The following is a 12,357-nucleotide window of genomic DNA, read 5'->3' on the forward strand; positions in this document are numbered from 1 at the left end:
GGCAGAGGAGGGAAGTTGGGGGCAAACAGGCTGGTAGGGGAGCAGTTAGGCATCAATCAGGATGGCAGCAGAGTGGTTAGGGGCAATCAGGAAGGCAGGCAGGCAAGCAGTTGGGAGCCAGCAGTCCTGGATTGTGAGAGGGATGTCTGACTGCCCGTTTAGGCCCGATCCCACTGGGGATCGGGCCTAAACGGGCAGTCGGACATCCCTCGAGGGGTCCCAGATTGGAGAGGGTACAGGCTGGGCTGAGGGACACCCCCCCTCCGTGCACGAATTTCGTGCACTGGGCCTCTAGTCTATGTTATAAAAGGCCAGTGGCCGGAATGCCGGAACAACCAAACGACCGGTCACCAGGAAGTGCATTGATGGGTCCCGCGGCAGCAGGAAGGACTCTAGGTCTCACGCGATTTTGAGTGTGCGATGGTGGTGTGACTCTGGGTCCCACAGTGTGGCGGGACTCTGAGTCTCACACGATTTCATGCACTGGGCCTCTAGTTCACATATAAAATCAGAAATGTACTGCATTTTTAATTAAAATTTGACAAACTTACTTTAAACTTTATATGCAGAATAAAAATCCATGCTGTGGTTGCTGTGGCTCAGTTGGTTGAGGGTTATGCTGTGCATTGAAAGGTCACAAGTTTGATTCCCGGTAAAGGCACATGCCCAGGTTGCAGGTTCCATCCCCTGTTTGTGCGCGTGTAGGAGGCAAGGGATCTATGTTCCTCTCTCATATCAATGCTTCTCTCTCTCTCTCTCTCTCTCTCTACTCCCTCTCACTTCCTTTCTCTGAAATCAATAAAAACATGATTTTTAAATCCACTACAAGTTAAGCAGAAATAAAGAGGGAGAATTTGCCTAATTTGATATAAAGATATATTTGGAATCATAGTATTTACTTGTTTATATTTATGCATATTTATCATACATATAAAAATATTTTATCGGCATAAGAATGGACAAATAAGCAAAAAAAATAGAAATCTCAGAGAGGTCACTACACATTTTACACTTAAATTTATGATATATGTGGCACCATTAATTGACTGAGCAAATCAAATTTTTTAGTAGATAGTGTGGTGAAAAGTGGGTGAGGATGTAGAAAGAAATAAAATTGGATTCTGATATAAAAGGATAGAAGAACTAAAAGTGAAATGAAAATGTATTTAAAATGGTAGAACAGAATTTCCTAAATTAGTTTTTAAAAGTACAATCCATAAGGTAATTATAGATTAATAGATGGGTGATAGATACAGAGATATATAGATGATTGATAGGCAAACAGACACAGAGAGATACATAAATAGATTGCTCTGCACTCCATTGTTGTTGACATTTAGCATTTTGATGCTTTATATTTACACCCTAAATTAGACCTTTTGTCTCTTTCAGGCTTGTTCTGAGCTCAGTCTCAGACTATTTTGCTGCCATGTTTACAAGTGATGTTTGCGAAGCCAAGCAAGAGGAAATCAAGATGGAAGGCATAGACCCCAATGCCCTCTGGGATCTTGTACAATTTGCATATACAGGTACAGTGAAAGATGAAGCTTCACACTGATGTCTTGTGGATTTTAGAATTTGAGTACAGGATTTTAAAATTTAAAGAAAAATTCAGCTTGCATCTCTTATTTTATTTATTTATTTTTCCATTTGAAAGACTAACAGAGAAAAGTCAGACTACTTTTTCTTTTGTCACTGAAATTATAAATGTATATATGTATACTAGTACATATATCAAATTCCTTCCACTAATAATTTAAACTGGCTTATATGCCCTGGCATGTGTGGCTCAGTTTGTTGAGCATCGCCCCATGCACCAAGAGGTTACTGGTTGGATTCCCAGTCAGGGCTCATGCCCAGATTTCTAGCTTAATCCCCAGTAGTGGGTGTGCAAGAGGCAGCCAATTGATAGTTCTTTCTCATGGGTGATTTTCTTTCTCTCCCCCTCCCTTCCTCTCTCACTCTAAAATTAATTTTTTAAAAAAATTCAAAAAATAAAATAAACTGGCTTATAAAATAAATAGCAGATAGATGCACTGAAAAGAGAAGCAGAGAGGTCATTAATGATCAAATAAGAATTTGTTTATGTCCATATTTAAAACATTAGGAAGCAAAATGGATTCTAATTTTCTTTCATTTTGAAGTAGATGTGTTCAAATAACTTTATTCTTTGCAATGTGTTATTTTAATTTTAAAACCTTCATAGAACATTTAATGTGGAGTCTATAAACTTGAAATGGACAATGAAAATGCATAGAATTGTGGAAATGGTGAGATTTAAAAGCTATTTGTTTCTTTCTGATCCTCTATATTGACATTTTCTATTGGTCTTTGCACTTTATAAAATTTCGTGCAAATAGTTTTGCTAATTTAGCAGACATTTGTTGAATGTTACTTAATGTGAAAGTATTAGCTCAATCTCTGGAAGATAAACTAATGAGTATGCCATGTCTTTGCCTTCCAGAAGCCCATGGTCCAAGTGGAGAAAAGAGATGAAGGAATACATATGATATAATGTTAAATGTTAAGAGAGAGTTAAAAGGCATAAAACCTGCTCAGAGCATTATCAGGGTTCACATTCATTTAAAACATTTTAATAGCTTTTCAAGACTCATGAGATTAGAGGAGACATTATAATAAAATCTTGTGATAGTAGTAAAAGAAAATAATATGAGTGGATACATTTTAGGAATTGAATGTGGCTCATTTTGCCTAAACTATTGATGATTATATTTTAAAAAAAGGAAGGAAGGAAGGAAGGAAGGAAGGAAGGAAGGAAGGAAGGAAGGAAGGAAGGAAGGAAGGAAGGAAGGAAGGAAGGAAAGAAGGAAGGAAGGAAGGGAGACTGATTATCAAAGCATCAGGACCCTAGGTTAAGGAGCTGCATTTTTCAATATTTCTGGTCACAGAGAAACAAGACCCGGTGTTTAAAGATCAGCCTCTAAAAGCAAAGACCTTGGAACTAGTGGAAATCTAACTTCTTTGAAGATTTGGCTTATCATGGAGAGAATCTTGTTAATACCAATTTAACACTCAGTAAATGAAGCCTCTGAAATGCACCTGCTTTAGATGCTGAATCTCAAAGCAGCAATGTGATGGGAAGACAGACATTTCCCAGCCTCAGTAATTTTAAAATTATGTTTTGTCAAAGCAAATGTTTGCTCTGGACAAAGTTAAGCAGGTAAGCCTTTATTGAAGGCTGTTGTAATCGGGGCGGGAGACCCGAACTGAGTGTTTACTTACCACGCGAAGGGAAATAAGTCAGACAGAAAAGGGCAAGAACCATATGATTTCACTCATAGGGGAAATATAAAACTGAAAGCAGTAAATGAACAAACAAGAAAAACAAACAAACAAGCAAAAACTAATTGACACACAGTACAGAAGTTATCAGAGGGAGGAAGGGTGGAAGTAGTAAAAAGAAAGGGGGTCACATAAATGGTGACGGAAGATGCTTTGGCTTTGGGTGATAAACATACAATGCAATGTGCACATGGTGTATTATAGAAATGTATACTTGAAACCTATATAATTTCATTAACCAATGTCACCCCAATAAATTAATAATAAAATAATAATTCTGCCGGGACAAAGGGTAGAGGGGAGAATTTTAAAGTGCTCAGGCACGAGAGAACATAGGCCATCTGTGTTTGCTCATCGGCTGTATCTAACGGAAAAGTAATGTCTCTTCCTATCTTTGCGACAGAAAGTAGCTTTACAACTTGAAGCAAGGAGCTCACTCCAATTATGCTCCTGGTCTCTCACAAAACTGAGAGACTGGGTGCTCTCTCCCTTGATGTCGGCATTTCAAAGGGATGGCTTTGAGAAAAACATTTCTGGATTGGAAAACTGTCAAGTGCCTTTTAAAAATATTCACACCTCAAAGGAGTAAAGAAGGAATTTACATTTACGGGTTTTTCTAAAGCAAATCCTCTAAGAAAAAGGAGGTCAAAGGACTAGCGGCAGGAAGAAGCAAGTCTAGTCAGCTGATGGGGAATTGAGATCACATTGGTCAATTTCAATTTGCATACAACCTGAAAGAGTAGCAACAGATCATGGCCTCCCAGTCAAGAGTAGCAAACACAACCGCCTTACTGTTTCTTGGAAAGAAACAAATCCTGAAACTTACATCGCAAGAATCCTTCTAGCAACAGAAAGGCATGGATCCAACACTTACAGCTTCCATAGTCTGGCAGCCCGGCGTTTCTCTTGTGCAAAACTAGGTCAAAAGACACTCATCTTGGTGCAGCACAAAGTTGGAAGGTGTTTCCAAGCTCCCTGCTGAATGCAATGACCTAGATTGAGCTCTGCTTTTTAAAGGGCAGACGGGATACAAAGCTGCCTTTCAGCTGCCACTGCCACTTTGGCCTGTGCTCTGATACTTCTGTCTTCCTGGTGATTGCTAAATTTCCAATTGTTAGTTTATAGAAATGCCCTAGATGAGAACATACTTTACAAGCTAAGGTAAGGGGGATTTTAGGCGTAATGTAAAATCTGTACCTGCCTTTTGCTACATACAATGTAACAAATTACAACAATAGGAGAGATCATGTGAGCAATAGTATAGAAAGGCAAGAATAGGAGGTATCTGTGTTTCTACTTAGATTGCTAGCTGACTTCTAAGACTTTTTGTAGAAGACTAAAAATAAATGTATCCCAGAAAGTGGTAAAAATGAACAAGCAGTAAGATACTAAAGGGTCAGCCATTTGGGAATATTTTCTTAAATTCTAAGGTTTGAGAGGCTTTTAAAAAAACTAAGGAGGATCAACTCTATCAAGAATTGATAGTTAACTATTATCTGTTAAGGTAATGTGTTCAAAAGACATGAATGAGAGTGCTCAAAATGATTTCAAAGGAAATATTTCTGAGATCTGAAAAATGTCTGAGGTTTGAAAATAATAAGTAACTAATTTATTTCACTCACTTAGAAATTAAAAAAAATGAAACAATGGGTAAAGTTAGATTAGAATGAAATTTTGACTAATATAAGCTTCAATAATTATAGAGCTTAATAATATTTTACTTGAAGAAAGAGGAATTGTCAGTGGTGAACAAGGGGGTCTCTGCCTCAGGCCAGAGATGGTACTCTGCACTCCCACTTGTCTTGCTTATAGGAATAAATTCAAACAAGAGGCAACAAATAACAGCAAAAGCAGGCAAGGATTTACTTGTAGGAAAGCAATACACTCAAAGAGGATCTGAACAGGGAGCTCAGCTGGCAAAACTGAAGGAGTGCCCTGATATTTGGGAGTTTAAATGATTTATACCTCTAGGCTAGAGCCCCCTAGGCAACAAGCAAGTTACCCCTCCCTCATGTATAAAAAAAAAATGTATCTCTAAGTTATGTCTCCTTCATCTTGTAGCAGAAGACCAAAGAAGAACAAAGCAATGCTTAGAGAAATGGAGTCACTCTTTATTATTATAACACGCGGACCCAGAGAAAAATGCCTTTCAAATTCTGGGCGAATTCACACAGGAAGTTTCCTGTATTTATACCTTTTGAGCTTCTTTGTCTCCCAAACAAGGTTTTTGCCGGTCTCCTTTGCAAGTTCTTAAAGAGCCCTATGTGTTGGGACTCTGAGACCTCAACCAAAGACCTGGCCTGGCACCAGCACTGATAACTTCATCTGGGGAAGGTTTATGGCCTCTCTGGAATGGGAGTAATCTTATTTTCCTTATTATTTAAGCAAGCAAACATTTACAGAAGCCAAAATAGCAGTGCTAAAATTTCGAACAGCAGTTTATATATAATATAGATGCTTCAATCTAGGTGCTAAGCCATCATTTGGAACACATCCTGGAGGGCTCTGAACCTTTCCTGCTCACACAGGGGCCTGCCCCCTCAGTTGTCCATTTTCAGTTTGTCATGTCACTTATTTCCCTCCAAGCCTAGCCGCCTCTCCCAGCCTCTCCCAGCTGATATCTTTCTGTCTGCCTGCTCTAACGGAATCATCCTTTAAAGATTTCATTTAATAAAAATGTATACATGGTAAGATGTGGAAGTCACCCTTTCTAATTACCCCAATTTTCTGCTATCCCAGCAAATTAGAAAGAGAGGAAATGGGATCAGAGTCCTGGTAGAGTTTCAATAAAAACTGAAATAAACATTTGGAAACTATTTTTTTTTTTTCTAACTGGAAAGAGACCTGGGTATCAAGGAGTGAGTGCAGTGGTAGCAATAGATCAAAGGGTATAGAGTATTTTGTAAAGGAAGATGTTATCATAATAAAACAAGTTTAATAGTAGAAATACGTAAGCTAGAATAAAGAAAACCAATATGGTTTTTCTGTCCACAAAATTAAAGAAAATCTTAACTATTTAATAATTTTTAAGTTTATTGGAAGCATAAAGTGTAAATATACAACTATTAAAATGATGACTAATTACTGCAGTATCAAAATTAGCTTCTTTCCTAAAAAAAAGGGTGGGGGATTCTGTTAGGTCAATTGTTTTCACACACTTACAAACATGTTAAACTTGCAGCCCACAACAAATATTTTTGCGGCCCAGCCAATATCACAGTATGTAAGAAATGTTTTAATAACAATTTTATAACTTAATTTTTACATCATCCTGTTATACATAATTATTAATAATGAATTATAACGTTGGCTAATGACTGATTACTATTATCGTGTTACATTCATTTCCCTTATGCGCCTTAGGGGCAGGTACACCATTTCTTTCCAATAATACTAGCAGGGAATATTTTAGCAGCCAATTGCCACGGCATTAGTCTTGTCCTGACTTGTTTGGTGTGCGCAACAGGAAATATTTCACTTTCAGAGAACAAGAAAAATAGGTTTATTTGTGTTACGCTTATTAATTTGTGCAGTTATTCAGTGTCTGATAAGTTAATGTTCAAGAAAAAATATTAATGCTATTAAAATGTTCTATTATTTTATGTTAACAATTACTCATTTATTTTAGCCCTTTGTATTCAGCATGTCTCTATCGAAATAAATCTACGTTTCTATGAAAATTGAAGCTTTTGTTTTTTTGCGGCCCACATAAACTTAAACCTTGTTTATTTGGCCCGTGTTAGCCTTTGAGTTTGACATGCTTGCCAGTGTAAAAGTTCAGGAGTGGAAAAAGAGAAAAATTACACTGGTGTTAGAAATAATTGTATTTCTAACAGGTTCATATCACTTTTCTAAATTCTTAATTATATGTTTAACTAACTTTAACATTTCTTCTTTTAAAACTTTCCTTTGAGTTTTTTTGTAAAATTTTACTAGGAAATCTGAGTATGATGAGAGCCATTCATGGAGAGAAAATGCCCATTTAAGCAACAGGATGTATTATGAAATAGAGTATGTCCTCACATAATGTCATCAATAGGTTTTTAGGTGAAATAATGTATAATGAAACCAATTTTAGAATAGGCTAATCGATATAAACAAGAGTTAAGTTCCTAGGGCATCTCATCAAAATTACAAAAACAAACAAACAAACAAAAAATGATGTTGAACAAAATAATACAATTTGAGTATCTGCTGTAGTGCCCTTTTACAACCTTCCCCTTAAATTTAAAGTTTGAATACTTGGTTGTGATCCAGAGAATATGTAATTATAAGATTGTATACCAGTTTTCAAAATCAATAAAAAAATTCTGTTAAAAATATTTGATTACTTATTGAATGAAGAGAGTCACACTAGGGACTAGAAGATAAAATATGAATTAACTGGGTGAATACAGATTGGAATGACATAGACCTTTAAACAAGTTGATAATAAATAGAAGTATTAGCACAGGAATAGTGCAAAAAAGCTTGTCACTTTTATTTTCAAAAGCAGTAACATATGTATCATTATGCACTATCTCGGTTGTAAAGTTTTTTGTTTTTTTCTCTTTTGGTCATTTTTTTTAAATTTATTGTTTGAAGTATTTCAAATAGTGGTACATATGTCTCCTTTTTTTCCCCCCATTGGCCTCCCCCTGGCCTCCCCTACCCCCCATTACATCACCTTCCCCCCCCCCCCCCCCAACCAGTGTCTTGTATCCATTGGTTATGCTTATATGCATGCGTACAAGTCCTTCGGTTGATCTCTTACCGCCCGCCCCCACCCCCCCCCCCCAAACCTCCCCTTGCCTTTCCGCTATAGTTTGGCAGTCTGTTCAATGCTTCTTTCTTTGCCTTTGTATCTATTTTTTCCCCCATTTCTTTCCTTTAAAAAATCTTGCGGTTGTAAAGTTTTAAACGAACTTAGTTTTTAAAATATTTTTCTACATGTTCTGAAGCCTCTGTTCTGTAATTATACTCATCTAGAAAAAATACCTATTATTTGTTTTAACTGCTAACGCCTAAATTTGGAATAATGAAGTCCATGCTGTTCTAGAATTAATCTACAGAACATCTCTGAAACATGGAATCAGAGGAGAAAAGAAAAAAAAATGTTTACAGTTCCCATTATTCTATTTTCAAATTACTTAGAAAATTATAGAACTTTAGAAATTCATCCTAAACATTATAAATGTTACATATAAACATTTTTCATGAAAAACATTTTTTGAGAATTACATATTTAATATTTCAAATGAACATTGACAAAATTATCATGAGATAGGTCAGAACTTTGTTGGTCTCTTTTGAATTAACATGAAGGGACAGTTATTTTTTTTCAGTGCTTGAGACTCTGGAGGGTTGGTTTTTTTTTTAAATATATTTTTATTGATTTTAGGGAGGAAGGGAGAGGAAGATTGAGATAGAAACATCAATGATGAGAGAGAACCATTGATCAGCTGCCTCCTGTATGCCCCTACTGGGGGTCGGGCCCACAACCTGGGCATGTGCCCTTGACCGGAATTGAAACCGGGACTCTTCAGTCCACAGGTTGACTCTCTATCCAGAGCCAAACTGGCTAGGGCTACTCTGGAGTTCTTAAGCAACCCATTCAGTGATATAAAGTAACCTGACAAAGATCAATAGTAAGATATTAATCTATTACTAGAATAAAATGCCATAACACAAATTGAACGGTACTTTCTGTACTGAGTCAATACCCTTTTGTATAGTATGTTATGACAGAGTTCTTTGAAGTGGTTATGACTATCTTGTACTCAAAATAGTTTGAGTAGCTTAAATCGACTCCCTTATTGCTATATAGTGAATCACTGCAGATTAGATCACATGCTTCCTCACAACTGAATGCTACTTACCTGCAAGGAACAATGGTGCCTAAAAATTTAAGCACATTAATGGCTAATAGTCCTTTTCCTATGAATGCATTGAATGCCTCTCAGGTTTTACTGAATGCCTACTATGTGCCATGTCCTATAATGGACTCTGGAAAACAATATGCTGATTACACACATTCTCTGCCTTTAAGAGACTTGCCAATTTAGGGTTTAAAATAGCTATCCTTTGTTTTCTTTTTTTTTGGGGGGGGGGGTTATAAACATACTTTTGATGTATACAGCCTCATATTTTCTCATTAAGAGTGGTATAAAACAAATTTTGAGGGCTACTATATTGTTTTTGTATCTATATGTATTTCAGCTCTAGCCTAAATTAATGATGGCATTGTGAAAATAAAAGAGAAAATTTAATATATTTGAACAGATTCTTTGTATTTTAAAGTTGTCTTTGAGCTGATAAAAATTTCTTTCTTTCTTATCTCTTACATAGTCCCTACTATCCTGACATACTTAAAAATATATTCTGTTCATTGGTGCGTAAGGAAATAGAGTTCGAACAAATATGGGAGATGGGATTACAGGGTTACTAGCTAAGTGTCAGGTCCTGTAGAGAACTGATAAGGACAAGATTTAATAAAGGAAGCTGTCCGTAGAAGAACTATTAAGAAGAAGGGTAGAAAATTAAACTGCCAAATAGCAACCCTTTAATCACACTGAAGTCTTAACTTCCTTATTTAAAAACAAACAAACACAAAACTTTGTGTGCTATTGAAGTTAGTTAAAGACTTATGCTAAGGAATATGAAGATAACTTCTGCTTACTGCCCAACATTTGCATGAAGTAAATACTTGAATATAGGAGCTGATATGTTTAATGATCTGCTTTAATATTGAAAGTATACATCAATATATTCAGCCTAGACTGAATATTCTAAAATCTCTTCAGAATTTTTATTGTAATTAAAAGTAAATTATTGCTTCATTTTTATTACTGGTTTAATTCAAGTGACATGAATTATGCAGGACATTAGTTTTAAACTTAGGGCTTTTACTAGATGAGAAAATTATGTTCTCAATTTAGCATATTAAACCTTTAAAGACTGGTTTTATATATAATTACTACCCATTATTTAAAAACACTAACTTAACAATTTTCATAGGAGTTAAAATTATTATTAAAGACAGAAGTAAAAAAAGTAATAACATTCTGGTGTATATTGCCATCATACTAATACCTTTCTACTCTTTTACCAAGAAACATTGTCTGAGTAATAGAAAACTAATTTTGAAAAAATATTGTATCAAATAATAAAAATGGTACATATTTTGTGAATATTGTACAAATTTTGTTGTTACTGAACTGCATTTTGGCTTTATGCTGTGGAATTTTATAGATGAACTAAAAAGAAACAGTTGTGTGAAATTTGATATTACTAGTTATAGAGGAAGGGTTATGCCTCTCTACACCATAGCTCACATTTACTTTCAAAGTTTCCAAGTAAGAACAATCTCTTAGGTCTCATAATCAACTTAAAAAAAATCTGCTTTAATTTTAGTTTATTGTTCTTCTTAGTCTTTTAATTGTTCACATTTTCTTCTGTTTTGGGTACTAGAAAAGCAAAGACTGAATCATATGCCATTATACCAACTGTGCAGGGAACATGCTATGTATTCTTGTGCATTAATCTTATATTCAACTATATTTTCTCAGGATTATTTCATCTTCACTCTAACCCCAAAATATATACTGCATACAATTGATTCTGCTATCTTTAAGTGGCAGTATAGTATATTATATGGCATTTAACCTCAGAAATATCTGTGGGTTTCTTCAGCCTTCACCAGGACTGATACTCAACTAAAACTCAGTATGATGTGGGCAACCCAGTGTTGATTCTGGGCATTTATTCTAATTGGAATGTACTTATTTCTTACTTTTCATTAAGTATTTTTATTATATCTCTTGGGCTCCCCTTTTTGTAGTTTGAGGTCTTGGTCAGATTACATGGTTTTATGGAGTCTTAAGATTATTCAACTATAGAGTAATTTGAATAAAATTAGCATAATGCTTAGCATATTGTTAGCACTAAATTATAATTGTTATTCGTAACAGGTATTTTTTATAAGTCCTTCAAATCCTTTCCACAATTTGTTATTTATTTATTTTTTTTTTTTGGTCTTTTTTTTTTATTATTATTGAGGTATTATATGTGTACATATCTTACCATTACCCCCCCCACCCCACACCCACACATGCCCTCACCCCCCAGAGTTTTGCGTCCATTGTTTATGCTTATATGCATGCATACAAGTCCTTCGTTTGATTTCTTATCTACCCCCCCTCTCCCTAACTTTCCCCCTGTAATTTGAAAGTCTGTTTGTTGCTTTAATGTCTCTGTAACTATCTTTTTGTTCACCAGTTTATAATGTTCTTTATTATCCATAAATGAGTGAGATCATGTGGTATTTTTCTTTCATTGACTGGCTTATTTCACTTAGTATAATATTCTCCAATTCCATCCAGGTTGCTGCAAATGATGAGAATTCCTTCTTTTTTATGGCAGCATAGTATTCCATTGTGTAGATGTACCACAGTTTTCTGATCCAGTCATCTGCTGACGGGCACCTAGGCTGTTTCCAAATCTTAGCTATTGTAAATTGTGCTGCTATAAACATGGGGGTGCATATATCCTTTCTGATTGGTGTTTCTAGTTTCTTTGGATATATTCCCAGGAGTGGGATTACTGGGTCAAATGGGAGTTCCATTTTCAGTTTTTTGAGGAAACTCCATACTGTTCTCCACAGTGGCTGCACCAGTCTGCATTCCCACCAGCAGTGCACGAGGGTTCCTTTTTCTCCTCATCCTTGCCAACACTTGTCGTTTGTTGATTTGTTGATGATAGCCATTCTGACAGGTGTGAGATGGTACCTCATTGTTGTTTTGATTTGCATCTCTCGGATAATAAGTGACTTTGAGCATGTTTTCATGTGTCTCTTGGCCTTCCTTCTGTCTTCTTTTGAAAATATTCTGTTTAGGTCCGTTGCCCATTTTTTTATTGGATCATTTATCTTCCTTTTATTAAGTTGCATAAGCTGCCTGTAGATGTTGGAGATTAAACCTTTATCAGTGCTAGCATTTGCAAATATGTTCTCCCATGCAGTGGGCTTTCTTGTTGTTTTGTTGATGGTTTCTTTTGCTGTAAAAAAGCTTTTTATTT

At 35.7% G+C, this 12,357-nt stretch overlaps 1 protein-coding gene across 2 annotated transcripts in view; it reads left to right on the top strand.

Annotated features, from left to right (window-relative positions):
- Positions 1-12,357, top strand: part of KLHL1 (kelch like family member 1) — a gene marked incomplete at both ends in the record, with an annotated part of 354,832 nt that overhangs the window by 143,674 nt on the left and 198,801 nt on the right. For both annotated transcript variants that reach the window (XM_079778802.1, XM_079778803.1), the window contains one exon: positions 1,393-1,529. In XM_079778802.1, coding sequence (XP_079634928.1) covers positions 1,393-1,529 — 137 coding nt within the window. The remainder of the gene's footprint in view (positions 1-1,392; positions 1,530-12,357) is intronic.

The sequence above is a fragment of the Cnephaeus nilssonii genome (genome assembly GCF_951640355.1).
Source record: "Cnephaeus nilssonii genome assembly, chromosome: 8".
NCBI lineage: Eukaryota > Metazoa > Chordata > Mammalia > Chiroptera > Vespertilionidae > Cnephaeus > Cnephaeus nilssonii.